Source organism: Zosterops lateralis (assembly GCF_965231275.1).
Source record: "Zosterops lateralis genome assembly, chromosome: 17".
Lineage (NCBI taxonomy): Eukaryota > Metazoa > Chordata > Aves > Passeriformes > Zosteropidae > Zosterops > Zosterops lateralis.
This window is the reverse complement of record NC_139777.1, coordinates 838,067-861,729: the sequence shown is the minus strand read 5'-3', so window position 1 is coordinate 861,729 and position 23,663 is coordinate 838,067. Positions and strand designations below refer to the sequence as shown.

General features: G+C 43.7%; 2 protein-coding genes across 2 annotated transcripts in view; both read right to left on the bottom strand.

Annotated features, from left to right (window-relative positions):
• RIMBP2 (RIMS binding protein 2) overlaps positions 1–23,663 on the bottom strand; it is a 269,166-nt gene that overhangs the window by 15,656 nt on the left and 229,847 nt on the right. The gene's annotated exons all lie outside the window — the stretch shown is intronic.
• The window catches only part of TMEM132D (transmembrane protein 132D), a 185,623-nt gene that overhangs the window by 120,051 nt on the left and 41,909 nt on the right, over positions 1–23,663 (bottom strand). Inside the window, exon 2 of the mRNA XM_083873970.1 lies at positions 15,357–16,245. Within this exon, the coding sequence (XP_083730096.1) occupies positions 15,357–16,245 (889 nt within the window). The remainder of the gene's footprint in view (positions 1–15,356; positions 16,246–23,663) is intronic.

The window sequence follows — 23,663 nt, the reverse complement described above, 5'->3', positions numbered from 1 at the left end:
TAAGGGAGCGATGGGGGAAGTTACATTTAAGGGCTCAATTAGAGTTTGTAGCTGCTTTTGGAGGAAATGAATCCCTGTGGTGCTGCAGAGGAGCCTCAGCCTCCCCTGCACAGGCAGCAGTGAGGGGCTGGATGTCCCCTCTGTCCCTCCATGGGACACCCTGCAGTGCCAGGCTCCAGCTGAACTTTCCTTTCTGACTTTTCTCTGGGGTTTTCCAAAAGTCAGTGACATCCTCTCAATGCCAAGGTCCAGTTGAACTTTTCTTTGGGGTTTCCAAAAGTCAGGGACACCCCTCAGTGCCAAAGGTCCAGCTGAACTCACAGCTCTGACTTTTCTTTGGGGTTTCCAAAAGTCAGGGACACCCCTCAGTGCCAGGCTCCAGCTGAACTTTTCCTTCTGACTTTTCTTTGGGGTTTCCAAAAGTCAGGGAGGGATTTCACACCTCTCAGACTCTCATAAAACGCTGCAGGGCCCAGAAATGTCTGCAAAAAACAAAATGCGGCCTCTGTTTTCATGAAGTGGAGCCTCAAGGTGGGGAAACCTGACCTGAGAGCCTTGGGTTTGGTGTTTGGGCGGCACCTCAGCTGTTCCAGGAGCCGGGGCAGGGATGGGCTCCAGGGATGGGCTGAGCAGAGTGTGGTGACACCCTGTGACACTGCCCCAGGGCCAGCTGTGCCCAGTGTGAGCCCAAAACTGTCCTGCAGCCCCTCAAGGAGCCCTCACTCAGCATCCCTCAGACAGCTGTGCCTGGTCTGACCCCAAACCTGAGCCAGCTGTGCCTGATGTGACCCCAAAACTGCCCTGCAGACTCTGCCAGGCGCTTCACACATCATCCCTGAACCAGCTGTGCCAGCTGTGACCCCAAATCTGAGCCAGCTGTGCCCAGTGTGACCCCAAAGCTTCCCTGCAGCCCCTGCCAGGAGCCTGCACTCAGCATCCCTGAGCCAGCTGTGAGCCCAAACCTGAGCCAGCTGTGTCAGTGTGACTCCAAAGCTGCCCTGCAACCTCTACAAAGAACTCACTCAGCATCCCTGAGCCAGCTGTGCCAGCTGTGCCTGGTCTGACCCCAAACCTGCCCTGCAGCCCCTCCAAGGACCCCTCACTCATCACCCCTGATAACTCCCCCTTTCTGCACAGCCCCACTCCATCCTTGGGGTCCCCAGCCCAGGGAAGGGCAGCTCATCACTTTGGGAGGACACACCCAGCTGATAATCACCAGCAGCCCATCTCTCCACAGCTGAGCTCTGCTGACACACTCCAGCCCAGGAGAGAAACAAAACCTCCAAAAACTGTTGGCACAATAGTGGCAGCCCTGATGGAAATGTGTTTTATGAACTACAACACAAACTGCTGGGTTTGTGCCCAGCTCAGGCCACTGGAGTTTATTATTTGCTTTAACGTGCTGCACTCAGGGAGCAAGACAATTCAACTTCTACTTTGTTGCTGTTCCATTATTTTTTAAATAATTTATTTATTTTATTTATCTTTTTTTAATATTTTATTTAATCTTTTTTTATATATCTTTTATCACTGTTGTCAAATTTGAGATTAATGAACCCTGAGCTGTTTTTTCTTGTTCCTTTTCCCTCCAGGATGAGGCTCAGGAGGGTCAGAAGCTGCAGGTTGAATATTTTTTCTATCAGCCACAAAGCCCTGCCTGGGTGGCACATCCAGGATAAAAAAAAAACTCTGTCACTGCAGCTCCACATGGATTTAAACGCTGAATTTTGATTATTAACCTGGTGCTGCAGTTGGCACTCACAGGGCGCTGAAAATGGAACAAATGCAGCGAGTGTGTTGCAATTTTTTTGTTTGTTTGTTTCCACTGTAAGAGCTCTGGAATGTGTCCCCAAAATCTCAGTGTGTGGCAGTGCCTATTACTGAAAACCATTAGACAGAGGAGACAAACAACTGATAATTAGCAGCCTTTACATGCCCATTAGGTTAAGCATTCTTGAAAAGGATATTCATCTGCCACCGCATTTGCATTCTGATGGCAGAGGAGAGAAATTGGATATTAAATCTGTTGGCTCCCTCAGAGGGCAAACAGAGCAGAGGAGTCTATTAAATCACAAAAAAAAAAAAAAAAAAAAAAAAAAAAAAAAAAAAAAAAGAGAGAAAATTCCTGGCTGTTCCCCCTGTATTGTCTGAGATTCACACAGCAAAAGGGGATGAAGGGAAAGGAGCAGCTCTTCATGCTCAGCTCTCCTGGACACAGGGAAATTCAGCCTCACTTTGTTTCCTCACTCCAACTCATTTGACTGCAAAATTAAGTCAGAGATTTTTGTAAATAGTAATAGTCAGTAAAACACTATGAAACCTAAAGATAAAATCAATCTCATAAGTGCAAAAGTCCTTTTTGTCTGTTTTTTCTGCATTAGCATTTACTCATTTTTAAGGAATACAAATCATCAGATAAGCACATAATAATAATAATAATAATAATGATAATAATAATAATTATTATTATTATTATTATTTTTTCCAGATTTTCCAAAGCCTCCTGGCACATTTAGCAGCAGATTCACACAGTCCTCCAAAGAACATGGTCTGAAATTCCTTGTCAGCACCTTGTGAATGAATTCTACACTTCATACTTGCATTTTGGTTGAGTTTTTTTGCTTTTTTTTCCAAGTGACCTGCAGAGGCATCAGGAGCTGTCCCTGGCCAGGGCTTCAGAGCTCCTGGTGCAGAGTTTGGTGTGGTTTGCAGCCAGCCAGGGGAGGCTGTTTTACACCACAAGGACACAGACTGTGAGATTCAGGAGGCTGAAAATGACTCCTTTATTTATTTCTGGGCTGTGTCTCCCTTTTATCCCATTTCACACAGACCAATTGGATTGGTGACACAAAGACAAACCTCTTCACTCCCATTGGTCAGAGCAGAGGGACAGCAAGGAGAAGTCCCTCCTGGGGAAAGGAATGAAGAACAAAGGGACAGCTACAAAAACATTTCTCCTGTTGACAGAAAATTCCCTGGGAGAGGAATTTCAGCAAACCAAAACACCTCAGGCATGAGCCAGAGACACAGAGACCCCTCAGGGAGGAGCTGTGACCTGCAGAGCTCTCTGAATTCTCAGGGAGATCAGTCCCCCAGCCTGTGACAGGCCCAGTGATGCACAGAGGACTCACATTTAATGGAGCTGTTTATTCCAGGCTGGAGATAAATTCCTCAGCAGAGCAGAGAGCTCAGTTCCAGCTGAGCCACCTTCCCAGGCTCCAGCACACCCAGCTCAGCCTCCAGAAAAAGCCACATCTGCCACACTGAGAGGATGAGAAGCCTGCCACAATTGAAAAAGATTCCACCAATGCCGTGTTAAGTACCTCGTGCGCAGTCAATCTCTGGGTGCCTCTCAGAGAAATGAAAAAAGCACATTACAGGCAGTCAGTTTGTGTCTGACAGGGCCAGAACAATCCCTGCCAAGTGCCATCCTCACCTGCTTTTCCTGAGACAAGGGGGGAGGAAAACAAGCAAACAGAGAGAGTCTATTCCAGTAGTGCCTGGCTGGGCTGAAAACACAGACAACAACCTGGGCATGGCCAGGGGGACACAGAATAACCTGAGCACAGTCAGGGGGGCACAGAACACCAGGGGACAACCTGAGCACAGCCAGGGGACACAGAACAACAACCTGAGCACGGCCAGGGGACACAGAACAACAACCTGAGCACAGCCAGGGGACACAGAACGACAACCTGAGCACAGCCAGGGGACACAAAACATCAACCTGAGCACAGCCAGGGGACACAGAACGACAACCTGAACACAGCCAGGGGACACAGAACAACCTGAACACAGCCAGGGGGGCACAGAACATCAACCTGAGCACAGCCAGAATGTTGCCCTGATTTTTCAGCCTTCTGATATTTTACATTTCTGTACTGGAGTTTTCTCACGCATTGTAACATAAACAAAAAACTGATGTTTGGAAAACTGTGCATTCCTTCCTGAGGGAAGGACAAATTGATGGTTTGACCAGTGGGGTCAGAGACGTGTCAACCTCATCCCCCAATCACCAATCAAACTCCAAAAACTATTTAAACCCTAATCCCAAATAAACATCTTCCTTTTGCTTGCACAGCTTGACAGTGTAAGTATATATTTTTTTTTTTTGTGTGTCCATCTAGCAACAAGAGGGGGCACAGAACATCAGGGGACAACCTGAACACAGCCAGGGAGACACAGAACACCAGGGGACAATAATCTGGACACAGGAATTATTTCCTGTCACAGAACATCAGGAATTATTTCCATGCTCAAATGCTCTCAGTCCAGGTTCAGAGGCTGAATGACCTGCACTGCCAGACTGGCAGCTGGACAATGATTTAATGAAGAGGGAAAAAAAACCCAAACTCCTCTAACAAGTAAATTCTGGTTGCAAATTGCAGGATGACAGTGGTAATTCCCCCTGAGGGAGGCAGCATCACGTCCTCCTGCCCACATCAGCTCATCCTGGTGCCTGTGCTGTCCCACAGGAGCCTCCTCCGGGAAAAATGAATGTTTTGGGATGATATTGCCAGCTCGGGACTCATTACTTAATTGAATATGGAAACATTTAGGCCATTAACATACATTTAGGAGTGTCTTATTACACAGATGTTCATTTATCTTGGGGAATGCCCTTCTTTCTTTCCTCCCTGCTCCTTTTTTTTTTTTTTTTTTAGTTCCTTCCCTGCAGCCAATTTATTTATTCTGCCAGGTCCTAGTTCAGCCCTTTGCAAGCCCGTGGTGAGCAGCTTTATTATTTTAAAACCTTCCCAAACTGAGATTTGAAGCCAATTTTCCAAAAAAGTGCAGAACCAAGCACTTTTCCACTTCCCTCACAGCTGAAAAGTGTCACCAGCTCTGGGTGGCTGAGAAAGCCCAAACATCTCCAGCTAAATAATGAGATTTTTTTTTTTTTCAGGCATTCCAAATTGTTTTTATCCACCTAATTATTACAAGATCTCAGAGCCATGCATGGAGCTTTTCTCTGCAGGGATCTCACTTGGGGAATTTTTAACTAATAATATATTCCCCTCTAACAAAAGGGTCAAGAAGCTGGAATAATAAAATAAAGGAAATTCGCACCGTTGCTTCGTTATTCAGAGATATTGGGAAATTTGCAGAAAATTCCTGGAATTTGCCAACCTGGCCAAAGGCAGGTCCAGTCACTGCAGAGGTGTCAAGTCCTAGAGCTGGTTTATTTCTCAAGTTTCACTGGGCTGAACATCTGTGTGCTCACAAAGGTGGGGTTTGAAAAGGTTTTTTAAAATTAATCAAAAGTATTTCTGGAAGTCACACTGTTTCCAGCCTTGTGCTGCAGCCCAGCCCTTTCAGGCCCTCTCTGTTTATGTAAAACCTCTCTGAACTACAGTGGGAACATCCAGAATTGCCCTCCTGGGTTCAGATTTACCCACAAACAAAACTTCAGCTGGTGACGAGTGACATTTTCCTTTCAGGGGTTACAAACTGCTCCATCCAACAGATTGGCAAAGCAATTACTGTCTCTGCTAAAACTGGAGCACAGACATGGTGCAGAAAGGGTTTCTCAGCACAGAATTAATTTATTTTTATTTGATAAATCAAAGTCAATTAGCATTTCTGGCTGCAGAGAGATGAACTCAAAGTTCAGGACCTACATGCAGGAAATCCTATCCCTGAAATAAAATAATAAACAAAGCAAACAAGCAAGGAAAACCCAGCAGGTGATTGAAAAGCCATTTTCAGTATCTGTTACCCTGAGTAATGAATACTGGCAACAGGCAATTCCTTATAAAGATGACAATCCTCAAACTCTTCAGAGCTTTTAGGCATTTGCTCTAAAGATTTATGAAGAGATCTCTTTTTGTTGATCAGCCTTTACAAGGCACAGCTGAGGAAGGCACAGACACACCACAATTAAAAATAAGCAGGAAAATGAAGTGTCCCTGCATTTCCCCAGAGCGGGTGTCTGCCCTGCTCACATCAGCTGCTGCAGGGTGCATTTTGGGTTTTCTACAGTTCTGTATGGTTTTGTTATTGAGTTTCTGTAATGGTTTATCCCTGCTAAACCCCTTTCCCAAAATCCACCTGGAGGAGTCAGGGAAACCCACCTGGGATTAGGGAAATCCCACTGGAGCCTGGGCTGCTCATGGCAGGTTTTGGGACACTGCTGAGCTGGGAAATCTTCCTGGAGCCAGGGAAACCCACCTGGAAGAGTCAGGGAAACCCACCTGGGATTAGGGAAATCCCACTGGAGCCTGGGCTGCTCATGGCAGGTTTTGGGACACTGCTGAGCTGGGAAACCCACCTGGAGCCAGGGAAACCCACCTGGAGCAGTCAGGGCTCACAGCAAGTTTTGGGACACTGCTGAGCTGGGAAACTCACCTGGAATTAGGGAAACCCACCTGGGGGAGTCAGGGCTGCTCATGTCAGGCTTTGGGACATTGCTGTGCTCTGAAACCCACCTGGAGCCAGGGAAACCCACCTGGAGTCACAGGGAAACCCACCTGGGGGAGTCAGGGCTGCTCATGTCAGGCTTTGGGACATTGCTGTGCTCTGAAACCCACCTGGAGCCAGGGAAACCCACCTGGAGTCACAGGGAAACCCATCTGGAGGAGTCAGGGAAACCCCCCTGGAGTCAGGGCTCACAGCAGGATTTGGGACATTGCTGAGCTGTGAAATCTGCCTGGAGCCAGGGAAATACACCTGGAGCCAGGGAAATACACCTGGAGCCAGGGAAAGGAGCCTGGGCTGCTCATGGCAGGTTTTGGGGCACTGCTGAGCTGTCAGACCCTGCTCAGCACAGGACAGGCTCCAGGAGGGAGCAGCACAGAGGAAACTCTGCACACTGAGCTGATAAAGTGACAATTCATTACCACGGCTTTACACAGACGTTACAAGGATCTGTCAGATCTCTTCAAGTCATAACCTCAGAAATCTAAAAGGGCTCAGATTTGCCATTAGAAGCAGGAAACTAATGTTCCAATTTTTGTGTGTGTGTGATCAAAAATGCACTTTGAGATTGGTTGATGCATTTCGTATGAGCATGCTCATCATGGATAAATGGTGCCCTTAAAAAATGCAAAAGCAACACTGAAAAGTCAAACTATTCAAATAATTTCAAATCAAAGATTACTTCCCCTCCCACGAAATGTCTTATTCCTCGATGCACTTAACCTTTATTTTTTAAAATACTTTTGAAATAGGAAAAACCTTTATCTGGATGAGATTTCATGGTTTACTAGAATATTAGAGGAAGAGTTCTTTCACCTTAAGTTTCATAAGAATGTTCTACATATTCAGGCACACAAATAGAGATAAAAAGAGAACTCTTAAACTCGTCAGCAGTGACTGGGAACGTGCAGGGAGCTGGAATGGGCACATTCATCATGTCCTGGGTGTGTAATCCCAGTGCTGCAGTGTTTAGTGCCTTCGTCCTGTGTAACCCTGGTTCCATCCCTGAGGTGTTTTGGTTTGCTGAAATTCCTTTCCCAGGGAATTTTCTGTCAACAGGAGAAATGTTTTTGTAGCTGTCCCTTTGTTCTTCATTCCTTTCCCCAGGAGGGACTTCTCCTTGCTGTCCCTCTGCTCTGCCCAATGGGAGTGAAGAGGTTTGTCTTTGTGTCACCAATCCAATTGGTCTGTGTGAAATGGGATAAAAGGGAGACACAGCCCAGAAATAAAGGAGTCATTTTCAGCCTCCTGAATCTCACAGTCTGTGTCCTTGTGGTGTAAAACAGGGTCAAATAACTCCATTACATCACACCCAACAAAAAACCAGGAGCTCGGCAAGACCCTCCCTCATCTCGAGATAATGTTGGGTTTGATTGAAAAAAAAACAGTGTATAAAGGGGACACATCCCAAAAATAAAGGAGTCATTTTCAGCCTCCTGAATCTCTGGGTCTGTGTCATTTGGATGCAAAAAAATGCCATGGGACAGTGACCCTGCAGCCTGGAGCTGCCCCAGAGCCCCCTCAGGGCTCACACAGCTCTCCTGCCCTGCCCAGGCTCTGGGATGGATTTCAGAGGAGGAGAACAGGGAGTGCAATAAACCTGAAATAACAGTGAGCTGCAAAGGCCACTCCTGTGGGTCATGGCTTGCTGGATCTGTCTCTCAGTTTTCTGACACCTGCTCAGGGAGTGTGAGTTCATTCTCGAGGCAGAGGATGTCAACTGGAATAATTTTAACAGAGGGAAGTATTTTCTTCTTAATATAATCTGCAAGTGCAACAGGAGGTAACAGAGTGCCCTAGAAGTCAACAGTTCTTCAGCACTTGTCTCCACAGTGCCACTGACAATTGGGGCCATTAGCAAGTCACTTAGCAGTGCAAGGAAAGCTATTTTGCCATCCAGAAGACGGAGAAAATTATATTTGCTTGACTGGCTCATAAACATGAGGGATAATTCCTGCCTGCAGAGTGTGCTGAACTGACAGAAAGCCCTGAGCCTGCAGAGGAGCCTTTTCCCGCAGGCAGAGGGGGAGACACCCGGCCCTGCTGCAGGAGCCCCTCTGCCCCAGCTCGGGGTTGTGAAAAACTGCTCTGCTGGTTTCACCTTTGCTGCATTTTGTTTGCTAATTGGGAGATGGGATTTTGGGAGGAAAAAAAAATATATAAAATAGGCTCAACTTAAAAGTAAACAGGTAGTTTATTAATACACAGTAAGGGATAAAAAAAAAAAAGGAAAAGGAAAAGAAAATGAAACTTTCAAAACCCTTCTCTTCTCACCACGTGTTCATTTTCCTACAAACAACACAGAGTCAAAGCCTGGGACATTCAGTTAATTTTACCATTTAAATATCTATATTTTATATTTTATATATATATATAAAATTAAATATAATATATATTTAAATATTATATATAATATATTATATTATATATATTTATATAATGTATATATAAATATAATAGATATAATTCAGTCAGTTTTACCATTTAAATATATATTTTTATATATAAAATATATATTATATAATTAAATATTATCAATATAATAAAATATAATATATACAATATATAATATATAATATATAATATATTATATATAATATATAATATATACTGTATAATATATAAATGTATTATATATAAATATTATATATAAATATAATATTATATATATATATATATATATATATATATATATATATATATAAAATATATTATATATAATTTCCTCAATTCTTCAGGAGATGAGTCTCTTGTTTACCATGGAATTTTCTTTACTGACAACCCAGAAAAGTTCTCCTGTGGGTCAGAACTTTCACAGAAACAGCCCGCTGGGGGAAACCTTTTAAAAATAAACAACTTCAAATTTTTTTTTAAAAAAACAAATAAATAAAAATTTATTTCATAAATAAATTTTTAAATAAACAACATTTTATTTCAAAAAACAAACTTCCTTCTAACTTTTAAAACTGTGTAACCCAGAAGTGCATCCTTGCATGCAATTGGATATTTTAGTTATCAGTTAAAAAAAAAAAGCAGCAATTTCTCCTCACCAACACAATTGTTTATAAAGAACTGTTATTACCATGAACTGAACAGTTATTAACATAAAACAGTAAAGACACTCTGACCTCCTCAGGTCACAGAGTCTAAACTCCTGCCCACCTCAAGCTCATTTTTCCATCAGGACTGAGCAGTGAAAAAGCTGAAATGCATTTCAAAAGATGAGATAATTTAGGGTTTGGGTTTTTTTTAATTCATTTTCTCTCCTAGATAGAAAAGAGGGAAGAGATTCAGCGACGAGAAGATTTTCAAAGCTGTTTAAAGCAGGAGGTGGGAGGGGTTGTTTTAACTGACACAGCCATGGAAGGAGGGGTGAAAACAGGATTCTTTTAGGATTTTTCTCAATTTGGCAGAGGAAATACAAACTCAGGGCTGGGCTACCATGGAACAGCCACATCATCTAAGGTTTAAAGAAAAACCCATCTGATCCAGATTTTCTGCTGGTAACCTCCCTGATCACCACTCACTTTTCTGCTATTTAAATATAATTCACTTCATCCCAAAGAATAAAATCTGATTTAACCAACCAGCACTAGGAGAACACACCAGCGATTTGATAAAGTGTTCAGATTTTCCTTGCTGTATAAATGGAGTGCTAATGATCTCAGTTCAGCCCCTTTTCATGTCTGCTGGGTTATTATCAATTGATTGTTGGATAAAACGGAGAACGAGAGAAGCTCATGTAACATAAAACTCTCCAGGCCTTTTGGGGAAAAATCTTCCCAATTATCAATAAGAGCTGCTTGTTCACAATTTCACACAAATTCACTGTATTCCCACAATCAGCATCGTTAAAAATACCACAGGGAAGCCACAAAATTTATACTCTCAATATTACAACCCTCAATAATTTATAAAACTTGTACCTACAGATGTCCAACCCCAACTTGGGTTTACAAATGCACAAACAGCATTGATGATTTATTTAAAAACCTATTTTTTCTCCCAACATTAGAGATTTATGAGGTGCTGTTACAACCTTCAGTCATTCCCTTACACTAAATATAATTAGAAATTGAATAACTGTAAAAAGAAAAAAAAAAAATAAAATTGCTGCTTTTTTCACTCATGAATGTACCCATTGGCTCAAGGCAATTCTGGCTCTCTAATTTCTCTGCTGATTCATCTCCAGAAACAGGAAAACAAGAAAAAAAAAAAAAAAAAATTTAAAAGGTTGCGAGCAGAAAGTATCAATCCTTGTCGGCTTTAAAACAAAACAGAAGGGTATGTTTATTAAAACATAAAAAATAAAAACAGGGGAAAAAAAAAAAAAAATAAAAAAGCTATTAAACCAAGAATTGTATCTACAAGGTGGGAAAAGAAAAGTCCTGTTCCTAACCCGGGGAAATTCTGGCATCCCTGCACATGTTGATTGATTGCAGCACTGAGTTAATTCCAGCAGCAATTGGAATTGTGTAACACCAGAGCTTTGGGCTTTAATTGCTGAAAGCACTTGGAAGGACTGGCAGGAAATTATATTTCATGTTTTCCCTTCTCAGCAAAACCCCTTCAAATAGAGATCTCACTTCAGTTTCCAATAGGTGCACCAGGGAACTGCAGAAAAAAGGCAAAACAAGAAGGACTGGAATATTTTTATGGAATATTTTATTTTTTGTAAGGAAACTCTCAGCACCCACAAAGGGAAGGAGGAAGAGTCTTCAGCCCTCCTTGGCCACCAACACATGAAAATAAAGTGAAAATAAGGTGAAAATAAATAAGGTGAAAAGGGGGAAGCAAGTGTTGAATGAAGCTGAGAAATCCCTCAGTTTCCTAAAGCCCAGTTAAAACTTTCAGGCTGCAGCAATATTCTGTATTTTACAGCAATATTCTGTATTTACCCATCATCTGTATTTTCTCTCCTCTTTTTCCCCTCTCTCTCTCACACTCAGACAGAGCCAAGACAAATATTTTTAATTTCCCCAGCTCATTAAAAAGCAAAACCTGGGCCTTGGCTCTTCTGGTCCATCTCTTTCCCCAAATTAAAAACAGTCCATCAGTCCCACGTTCGCTCCTCTAAATCTTCCCTTGTGCAGAACAGCACAAGATAAAAAACAAAGGGACTTTCCCCTAAATCTTTGAGTATTTAGAATATTTTTATTCTAAGAGTAATTTCTATTCTAGAAATTTAGATTATTTCTGGAAGGCTCCCCTTGAAGACAATTTCCTATTAAAAAGGGGACAGGGTTTACTCTAAGCACAATAGTTCTGAAATAGAAAATATTCAGTGGTGATGAGTAATTTTTTTTTACTTTTGGCTGTTTTGCATGTCTGTTTTTTCGTCTTTGACCTGTATATCCTATATTTTTCCATCTGTTCAAGCCCCGGTTTCCAGTCCACTGGAGCACAAGCAATGGTAGAAAAGCATTTTGCCAGCAGCCCTTGGCCTCACTCCATCCATACAGCTCCAAATCTTGCTGCCACTCCAGGCAGAACTTCAGAAAAATAATGGACTGGTTCGAAATAAAAATTAATACAAATTTTCTCATAAAAGAGTTGCACTGGGGGAAGGGGGAAAAGAGCTTTTCCTCTATCAGAGGGAAGATCAGAATGAGATCAGATAGATGGAGAACATGCCATGGAGGGATAAACACAGAAACCACATAAAAACCCCAACCAAAAACTTCCTTAGAGATGCTGGAACCAGCACAGAGAGAGGAAGGGCTCCCTAAAAGCAGAGTTAAACAACATCCCACTCTGAATAGATAAATAATATTCAATATTCTGCTCTGCCACTGCACAGCCTGAAAGCCAGGTGCTCTCAGAAAAAGCAGGTCAAGAGAAATCAAAACTCCAGAAAGCAACAGCAAGTTGTTAACAGAAGTTTGTTTTGAAGAGGTAACACCAAAGTGCTGTTTTTAAGACGAGAATGCCACACTTTTCATTTTGAACTGATATTCACTCCCTATTTTTAGCTTTTTTTTTGTTTGTTTTATGATACCTTAGATCTCTGAATAAAAAGCTACAATTCAAACACGTCTTTCCCTTTTTGTTCCAGAAAATTCATTTTGGAAGCGTTCCTTCAAGAGTTCAGGTGCTGAGTTTTCATCCTAATTTAAACAAAGCAAGGATTTTGAAAATTTTATAAACCTACATGTAACATAATTATCACGGTTGTAACCAGCTCCACTTCTAATGGATTACAGCTCATGGAAACAGAGATGCTTTGAAGTGAGATTTCTGAGACTCTACACTAACAGAATAAAAACAATAAACTTTTTTTTTTTTTACCTTAATTAATTGTTTTTAATGTTTATATTTAAACCTATTTTCAAATACAGCAGAAGTTTCCATATCTGCTGATGTGATGCCTTTTTAAGTCATCAGAGAATAAAGATAAAGACATCCCTGAGCACTTGCTGTGAGGAACTTGGATTGCCTGGCTTGAAATCAGCACTCAGGAAACAATTTCAATCTCAGATTGACTCAGAGGATGAGACACTGATCTGGTGAGGAGAGGTGTTTGTCCTCCACCTGATGAAAAAGAAATAATTGCCCTTGAGTCAGCAACCAAGTGCTGTGATAATTCACTTTATACACCTGCAAAGGGAAATGTCCTGATTTTAGGAAAAAAAAAAACAATTCTCAAAGAAATCCCCCACAAATATACAATGAGGATGGGAAAAAAGAATTACTGGGTTGAGCTTTTCCTTCTGAGGCCAGTGGTGCCATATCTGAGTTACTCCTCACTCCAGGCCAAGGTAGGGATGAGAACTCATGAGTATTCATTTTTTTTTATAATTCTGATGTTGTTTTACACCACAAGGACACAGACTGAGATTCAGGAGGCTGAAAATGACTCCTTTATTTCTGGGCTGTGTCTCCCTTTTATCCCATTTCACACAGACCAATTGGATTGGTGACACAAAGACAAACCTCTTCACTCCCATTGGTCAGAGCAGAGGGACAGCAAGGAGAAGTCCCTCCTGGGGAAAGGAATGAAGAACAAAGGGACAGCTACAAAAACATTTCTCCTGTTGACAGAAAATTCCCTGGGAAAGGAATTTCAGCAAACCAAAACACCTCAGGCACAAACCAGGGTTACACAATTCCAGCCCTGGGATGGGAGATGGGGAAAGGAGTTTCATCCCAAGTCGCCCCAGGGTGAGATGTCTCAGGGCAGCTCCAGAGCCTCCCCAGAGTTGGGGAAGACCTTCACTCCAGTGCCCAGCACAGCTGTCTGTGAACAGCCCCAGCCCGTGGTGTTTGTACAAGAGGGGAGGTCACTGCTCTTCCAGAGGAACCTTTTGGGAGCTTTGGCAGCACCCACCATTGCCAGGACAAACACCTGGGACAGGTCAGCCTCATCATCCCCAGGAGCCAGAGTGGGACATTTACCCTCAGTCAGGAAGGGGTGGCACAAATGGAGAAAACATTGAATATGGAATAAGGGATAAAACATGGGATAATCTCTGCACACACTGATTTCCCACACAGCTCTCAGTACTGGGACACAGGACAAGCTCGGAAAGAAAAGACAACTGGGCAGCCCCACACTCCTGCTCTGTGCCCAGCCCAGTCCTGGTCTGCCTTGGATTATCCTGGTGGTGACAGGAGCCCCTGGAACACCTCAGTGCTTGGACAGAGGGAGGTGACTCAGTGTGGCACTTGTTGTCACATTCAAACACCAAGCACAACCTCCTCGGGCAGTTTTTCTCACTTTCAGAAATTGTTTTGGGAGATCAATAATACTCAGGAAGCTCAGACATTCTGTAATACAGACCTGGGCTCACGACAGGCTGGGGAGAGATGCTGAAACACGTGGATCCTATCTAAATGCCCAATTCCTGCTCATTTCCTGTAAATAACTCTGTGGATTTAAGCTTCATTAATCTCAACATGAGTCCAGCGAGAGATTAGGAGGACTGCAGACTCCAGCTCACAAGAATTTAGACGTTATCTCTTAATACACAGATATGTCCCAGCTCTACCATTTCAATTTCTGCGAGCATTCCTCAAAGGACAACTTCAGGAAAAGGCCTCTCTCACTCCCAGACATCACATCTCAGACAATTCATCCAATATCAGACTGAACAACATGAGAGATGGTGAGTCAACCGAGCAAACACAGCTTTTGGAGAGCAGCAATTGATGGGCTGTTAGGCAGTTTACACAGAGAAAGTGATTCCCGAGAGCAGAGAAACACAAAGTAGAGAAACACAGAGTAAGGTACCAAAGAAACACAGAGCAAGGTACCAAAAAATACAAGGGAGGATACCAAAGAAACACAAAGTAAAGAAGGCCCCAAAGGGGACACACAGTGGGCAAGACCCCAAAGGGGACATGTTGCTGCACACATTTTGGGTTTTCTAAAGTTCTGTATGATTTTTTATTATGAAGTTCCTGTAATGGTTCATTCCTACCCCCACCTCGTTTTCCTTAATCACTGTCATTAACCCACATAATAGGCCTGGCTCTCTCCATTGTGTCTCCTTAGTAGCCCTGTCCCAGTGTATGGTACCCCTATTGTATCTTATCATGGACACTCCCTGGTTCTTGATGGCCCAGGTGGCTCAGCCAAGGCTTCAGGTATCTCCACACCCTTTTGTCCAAAAATGGCCATGTCAATGCCCCCTGTACCTAAATCACTCCCCCTCATTTCCATCAGTTCATAAGAGCAGGGGAGACCTAAAAGACACTCTGACACTCTCACACTTTGACCACCCGGGCCTTCACCCTGATTAAACACCTTCTTTACCACTCAGTGTGAGCTGCTCCTTTTCTTCCAAACAAGGTCACGTCTCTGTCTGAAATCTGGACCCAAAGGAATAACTCGTTTATACGGGATCTGAAGAGCAGAGCTGGCCAGGAAAACAAGCTCGGAAGGACCATAGGGACACACAGGGCAAGGCCCCAAAGGGGGACACACAGAGCAGCCTTACCTCAGTGTGAACTGATCTTCCGTGGAGTTCTTAGCGACAGACACCAGGAAAGTCAGGATGTCTCCTTGCTTGACGGTCTTTGGCGTGTACTGGATGACAATGTTACTATCCAACCTCATCTCGGCCAAAGAAGGGGCAGCACGAGTCTGGTAAAGGAAAACACTCCCAATCCTCTGCAGGGGCGGCCCCGACTCGTCGATGTCGTTGCGCCCCGAGCGGACCCCGCTGCTCCTCCTCACCTCCTCCTTGGTGCACTCCCCTCTCCCATCCCCGGCCTGGATGGAGTAATACAGCTCCACAGGGCTCCCTTCAGACCTATCCAGGTGCTTCTTCCTCCCCATGAGCACGGTGGGAGGGCTGAACCAGCTGGGCAGCAGCTCCAGCTGGGCCACGCAGAGCCCCAGGTCCCCGGCCAGGCGGCAGCTGCCGCGCACCTCGCGCGTCTCGCGGAAGGCGAAGACGCGCAGGCAGGGCAGCCGCTCCGCCGGGCTGTACTCGTCCCAGTCCCTGCCCACGATGTAGAACAGCACCTGCACCCTGGGCTTGCTCAGGTAGATCTTGGTGCTCAGGATGTAGGCCTGCAGCTTCCAGTCGAAGGAGAATTTGTTGGCGGAGGCGAAAGGGTTGGAAGGCAGCATGAGGTCCTGGGGCACGGCTTGTTCCACGGAGAAGGGGCCGTAGCTGGCGTTGAGCACGGGGGGAGTCTTGGATTTGTAGATGAGGAAGGATTCCACCCGGGACTGCAGGCTGGAGTTCCTCATGATGTCCTGGTTGGCTTCCTTCAGGAAGAAGGAGACGTCGGCGTTGTGGATGCGGTAGGTCACGGGCAGGTAAGTGGGCAGCAGGGAAAATCTCTGGATGCTCTCCAGGATCCCGCGGCTCTCAGTCACTGTGGGGAGGAAAACAGAGTTTAAAAAACAGGGGGAAATGGGCCACTGAAATAAACAAATTAATGTGATTCTAACAAAAAGCACTTTATTGTTTACATAAAGCCACAGTTATAGTTTTTAGCACTGCTGTTTGCGTGTACAGGAGTCTCTCGATTGCCTCAGACATTTGTCCATCAGACAGGCACACGTTTTTTAGGGCACTTCATTGATCAAGTGTCCATCACCACACTCTGTGTTTTCTACCTGAGTTTTGCATTTCTTGTAGATACTTTCTTAGGCTCTTGCTCATTATTTTCAGACCCGTTGTTGTTGTTTCAGACCCGTAGCTTTGACAAATTTCTGAAAACTTTGAAAAACAAGACTGCAGGTGTCTTCTTATTTACAAGGAGTTTGGCTGGTACAGGGAATGGTCTGAGTTATTCTGATACATTGCTACAAGTCAGCTCTTCATGCCATACTGAGACACAGCATCACTGACTTTACTGACAGTGCTGCAGCTGGGGCTGGTGGCAATAAACCTCATCAGCTCACACAGAGGTGGCCCAGCAGATGATGATTTATCGAATCAGCCTGGAAAACAATGGTTTATGGCACATTCTGCACGACAGCCAGGTGAAAAGAAGGAGCTTGTGCGGGTTTACACACGCCAAAGGTCGCATCTCCACTCGCAATAAACATTTATCAGCAGAGACAAAATGATCCAGTCAGCACCTGCAGCCCCAGATCACTGCACAGGCACATCTGAGAAATCTGATCATTCCTGCAGGCTCCACCCGTGCAGGAATCAGTGATTTTACACCAAATGCACCGCCCAGAGCTCACTCCAACCCCCTCAGCACTCTCAGGCAACACAAGGACTCTAAATGCTTTCCTGCACAAGGCTGAATTTCACTTTAAAAACATCCAGCACAATAAGCCATTTACACGACAGCTCCTTTCCATCCCTCCGGTGAGGATTTCCAAAGGAGCTGGATTTCCACCCAATTTCTCCATGAATAGAGGGGTTTTTCTGTGAGCCACCATCAGCATTTGTTGTTGCCTAACCCTCCACCATGCCCTGATCCAGCTGCATTATCTGGAGGCTGAACATCCCTGCACACAAAGAGCATTTCCAATGGCACTGGGCCTCTCCCACTGCAGGGCTCCTATTTTAACTGTGCCAGGCAGCAATTACCTGAGGCAGGCTCTGTGCTATGGAACACTCTGCATCCTTTCTAGGAACTGGCAGGCCCAAAGAGCAAATGCAGAAACTAAAAAAAATACAGATGCAAATATAGTATCACCTTCCCTGTTTGAACAGCTGAGCTTTGTGCTCACATCTTCTACTCTAATTAGGAAATAAATTGCCTTTTTCCCCCCCAGCCAATTCAAATCCTTACCCTTTCTCAGAAAGGGGACAAAGGCTTACCACAGATGGCATTCAAAGACAACCCAGTTTCTCAAGCTCTAATTCACAAATGCTTCAGTAGTCTTTATTTTATTTTTTGTTTGTTTAGCATCTGACCTAAATATTTATTTGCTCTTGGCTACTGTGGTGGCTTAAACTGCTGCCAGTTACTCCTGACCAAGAATCTTCCCTTTAGGTGCCTCAACCCACTCTGCCCAACCTCAGACAAGGCAACTTCTCCTGTGCTGCTGTTCTGTGCCCAAAAAATAAAAGGTGTTATTGTTTCTTTTCCCTTACTCTTTGTCTGGAGGCTGCAAATAAACTTGTCTTAGTTTTTTAAGTAGGAGCAGCACCCAAAATCCCAAAGCTGTGATCTTGGTTAAGCTCTCCAGGCCATAATAAAATACAAAACAATAAAGTGAAGTTTAAAAAAAAAGAGCAAAAGACTTTCTAGATGTTTCTAGATGTAAAAGCAAAAATATCTGGCTTGTTAAAAAAAGATAATCCAGAAAATCAGCAACAAACCAAACTAACCCCAGATAAGGGTGGGTTCCTCAGAAGGAACCAATCTCAGAGTGAAAGAGGCCAGAAGAAAAGGTTTATACAAGAGTTTCAGAGCTTCACAAAACCTTTCCCTACATCTTGAGAAGGAGCAATTCCTCTCCCAATAAACAACTGCAATAAAAGCTCACATTACAGAGTTTAATTAACCTCAAACCCCAAAGAACTGGAAATAAAGTCTGTGTGGAGGAGCAGGGAATGGCCCCAGCACACGGCAACACCTCAGACTGCAAACTGCAGGAGCAACTGAAATCCTGAGATCCCCCAGAGCTGCCAAACCCGCCTGAGATCTCCTGTAAAGATCATTTTTAATAAAGAGGAAATTGCAGAGCTTTCTCAACACACACAGACACCCTTCATTTCAGCTTTAGTCTTCTGACTCTTTCAGCTCCCACTTTTTCTCTGGATATTCACTGAGAGCAAATGAAGTTGGTTTTTTTTTCCAGATTTTTTTCTGGATAAATCTCCAGCAGAGGTTTGTGCTGGCAGTGAGCTGCAGGGCTGTTCTCCTCAGCATCTTTTCCCCACCTAAAATCCCATTTATAAATCCCACACTCATTTCATTCTCCTCCCCACATCCTGGCAAAGGCATCAAAGAAGCAACCTGGAGAGAAAGGGGGAAAAAAAAAAAAGCTCAGAGTATTCAATTTTTAATTCCCCTTATTTTGAGTGCAGCTCCCCTCCCTTTGTGTTCCACGGGGGAAAAAAGCACATTATTTTTATATCGAAATTAACACAGTGTTTCGCCTCATAATTTTTTTAATCGTTTATTTTAGTGCTTAATTATCTGAGGGATTAAAAACCATCCCTGTACAATTCCCCATCACCACGGGACAACGCTCCTCAGATTTTGTAAATCTGTGACTCTTCAGAACAGGAGAGCAACACAAATGGGGGAAAAACACAAATGGGGGGAAATGAAAGAAGAGAAGGTGAATTGCTTGTGAAAATAGGAAAATCACAGCTGGAATAAAGGTTTTAAATTCCTGGGCAGGGGCAAAGCTGTTCCCTCCTCACTGTGTCCTTCCCCCAGCACCAGCTGGGAACGTGCACTGACTCTGAACTGGTTTGTGCTGGGAGCTGCTGCAGCTTTCCAAACAGCCAGAGGCCAAAAAATCCAAACAATTTTCAACTTTTATCTGGGGAGAGTTATAATCAGCACAAACAACAACAACAACAACAAAAAAAAGAGTCACAAAAACAACACTGAGCTCTGCTGCACCATCTGGATTTTGACCGTGAAAGTTTATTAGGGATTCTGAAGGATGGGAAATTAAAACCAAAAAACAACTATCAGCGTCCTTAATTACAACCACGGCTATTTTTGTGAAAATGATGCATGTTTTTACAAGATTACCATTTTGTGTGTCATTGAGTGAGGCTCAGCAGAAAAGTGATGTTTTAAAGGTTTCAATTACATCATCTACCCTAAATATTCCGTGCTGTCTACACCACCACAATCAAAGTTCCACTGGAATAACCCACCTGAATAATTAAGATAAGAGTGACACAGTGACTCTCACTTTAACTGTGTCAGAAGATGGGGAACTGAAGTGCTCTTAAGGAGAAACAGCACCAAGACAAAAAAAAAACAAAAAAAAAAAATGAGTTCCAGACCTGCAGTTTGCCTTTATTGCACCACCAGGCCTGAAAATGTCTCTGTGTGGAGACCTTGGCAGAAGAATGAGCAGCACTTTGTTTAGTGTTGAAACACAGTCACAGGATGATTTTCTGCAGGGGCTTTTATTGGAGAGCTCTGGGAATTTGGGTACAGACCCAAATCTGACCCCAACATGGATTAGGGATGGATGTTTTTATACCTTTTTGTTCTATAACTACATATTAATTATTAAACCCATATTGTTCTATTGTATACATTGATCTGATCCAATTACGAATCCTTGTAGTTTCCATCAAGCCCCCCAAATACAATTTCTCATGATTCTTAACCAATAATCATATTTAATTACCAAACAATCATTACAATTAACAATCACATCATGATGATGGTGCAGGTGCAGTTTCCTCTGTACACGTTTCCTCTGTATCCCCATTTTTATTTCTCCAGCCTCGTGGACCAGCAGCTTTCCCTCAGTGACAAAACCACTCCTGGTGCCTCAGTTTTACTGCAAAATTATTGACCACAACTTCAGAAAATTGCAGGAACCTTCTTTTTGTACTGCCACATCCTTGGCATTTCAGCCCTCACAGTCACTTGATTTTTCAATCCAGCATTTAATTTTTTTTTTCCAATCATCCAGCATTCATGAGATATAAAACTCTTCCAATCAATTATATAATGCTGCTATTAAAAAAAAAAAATTGTCTTTTTCTTGTAAGATTGAAGGGAACAACTTCTCAGGGAAATTGCCTTCCCAGGGGCTGCAAATGCAAGAGATGGAATTTGTTGCTGTATCTTTGGGGATTGAGATAAGTGGCTCTTTTCAGCAGGCCAGAAATTCTACCTTTTTAGTTTCATTTCAGCTGCTCTCCTGGAATCTTCTGAACGCTCCTGCTCTCCTTAGGTTTGCTGTGAATTGAAATCATTTCAACAAAAAATAAAATATCTAGAAGGAGAAATGTGCTGGCGTGGTGCATTTTCAGCTCTGGAAAGTCATGTCACAGGAGATGTCTGTTCCAATGAAACTCTGTGCTTTCACTTCTGAAAAATTCAGATATTTCAGCTCTAACCCAGTTAAGTGGCTGAATTTGTTCGTGCAAAGGGAGGCATTTTAAAGCCAAGCTATAAACAGAGTGAGTCCCTTCCCCAGGTGCAGCTCAGGCAGTTTTGATCAGCTCTGAGTCACTCACAGCAGACAGGGAGGACTCAGACTGTGCTTTGTGAGGATCTGACAGGATTATTTCCCTCCTGGAGGGTTTTCAGGCTTCTTGTCCTGCTCCTCCCTCAGGCTCCACCATCCTGAACAGGAATGAAGCAAAGTGGAGCTTCCCAAGGGTGACCCCTGTGCTCCTGCCTCCCTGAGAACCATCAGCACTGCACTTTAAACTGGGGATTCAGGCTTGATTTGCTTCCTGACACAGTGGCAGGATGTGAGGGGAGGATGAGGGCTAAACCAGGCAGATTTTCCTGCAGACTGCCACTCCTTTGCCATATAAAATAATAATAATAATAATAATAATAATAATAATAATAATAATAAATCCCAAATCCATAAGAAATAAACAAAACCCAACCAAGCCCAAAGCAAGAGGGTGTGGTGTTTTGTACATGATCCAGTAAAGACAAAGCCCAGCCTTTATTTCCATGGTCTGGGTAGTTTGGGTTCCCTGTCCAGGCCCAGAATTTCCTTTCTTTCACAAACAGGTGATGGTGACCCCTGTCCCCAGCTCACAGCAACAGCCCAAAGGTGTTCCCACCCTGCAGGTTCTTCCCAAAGAGCATTTCCTGATGGATGCATTATTGTATTTTAAAATAAGTCTCCAGTGATCCCATTATTCCCTGCAGAGCTGTACAACACAAGGCTGGAGCAGTAATTGATCATTATCAATTAACTGCCACTAATTGATGCTGGAGCTATCACTCCCCATCATTTTGGAGCAATCACTCCTCATCATTCTTCACTGACTTGTGTAGAAAAGGAAAATCAGCATCATCAGAAATTAAAGAATCACTGCAGCAAAACCCCCAGTCTTTCCTCCCTGTGCTGTGACACCAGTAAAGAACAGTTCCCAAAAAAACCCCTCCTGTTTTTGGTAGGCAGCAGCAGCCCTGCAAAGGGCAGGCACCCAGAGAGCAGTGATAAGGCCAAATCCATGTGTCACAAGGAGGGAAGGCAAAAATAGAACCCTGCAACCCAAGAGTCATGCATTTATCTGGAACAAATTAAAAAGAAAAATGGCTTCGAGGCCCAAAATCACCAATTTCTTTTTAAGTCCTCTCCTCATTAACATTTCAGACTGATTCACTCTGTGACATTCCCTGTGACCATTTCATCCTTGGGGAAGGATCATTCTCCTCCATGAGCTGTTCCCAACCTCTCACCTTCTCCTTTTTCCCCCCAGGGATTGCAACTCTCATTCCAGCTCTGCATCTCTCTGAAATTTGGGAAAGATGGTTTGGACAGCAAGGCTCAGACCACACCGAGAAAAGTGACTCCTCACTGAAAAAACTGACTCTTCATTTCTTGGAAGAGGATTTTAAACAAGCTGGCGTATTTTAATGTATTTTAACATTAAAAAGGTTGAAATTACATCATCTATCCTAAATATTACATGCTGCCTACACCACCACAATCAAAGTCAACCATAATCACCACCATAATCAAACCAAAAATCAGAGGGGGTTTAACCATTAAACTCCCAGAAGGAGCTTTTAGGGCAGCCCACAAGGAGTTGCTGATGGGTCAGGCTTGTGAACATTTAACAGCAGCAGATGCTGAGTAAAGCAAATTAAATTTCACTAAAATGCAGACAAATCACCTGCACCATCATTTCTAAAAGGATTCCACCATTTCCTTTTGTGAAAACTCTCGAGTGTCACCACTGCAGTGAGCAACCAAGGATTTGTAAGTGTTGAGTCAGGCACAGAGGGAAGTGCTCTGAGCCAAGATGCTCAAACTTCACGAGGATGTGCCTGATGAGAAAGACAAGTCAGTTATTGATGTGTTTAAACAGAGGCCTTTGCAAGGGGAGACATCACAGCCTGCCCAGCCAAGCCATTCCAACATTCCAGAAGGTTTTCTGCAAAGGAGCTCCTGCTCCACCAGAGGAAGAGCCACAGAAACAATCCTAATTCTCTGCATGAGCCACTCCCTGATGCTCCCAAAGCAGGGCAATAATCAAAAACCAAAGGAATGGATCATTTTCACAGGCCTGACCATCAGCAACTCCTTGTGGGCTGCCCTAAAGGCTCATTCTGGGAGTTTAACCCCAACCCCAAGGGAATTCCTGTGTCTGATCCTGGTGTGCAGAACCTGCTGAGCACAGCTAATTCTGGGTTTTTAATCCCAACACAAAAGGAATTCCATGGCTGCAGTGAGGGCAGGCACTAATCCTGGAATGCAGAACCTGCTGGGCATGGCTCATTCTGGGAGTTTAACCTCAACACCAGAGGATTTCCATGGCTGCAGTGAGGGCAGGAACTGATCTGGTGTGCAGAACCTGCTGAGCAAAGGCTAATTCTGGATTTTAATCCCAACACTAAAAGATCCCTGTTCCTGCTCTCACTGCAGGTCACTCTGATCCTGGTGTGCAGAACCTGCTGAGCACAGCTCATTCTGGATTTTAATCCCAACACCAAAGGATTCCTGTGCCTGCTCTCACTGCAGGTCACCCTGATCCTGGCACACAGAATTTCCTGAGCACAGCTCATTTCTGGGAGTTTAATTCCAAGATTAAACCAGAGGAATTCCATGGCTGCAGTGAGGGAAGGAACTGATCCTGGAGTGCAGAACCTGCTGAGCACGGCTCATTCTGGATTTTAATTCTAACACCAGAGGATTTCTGTGC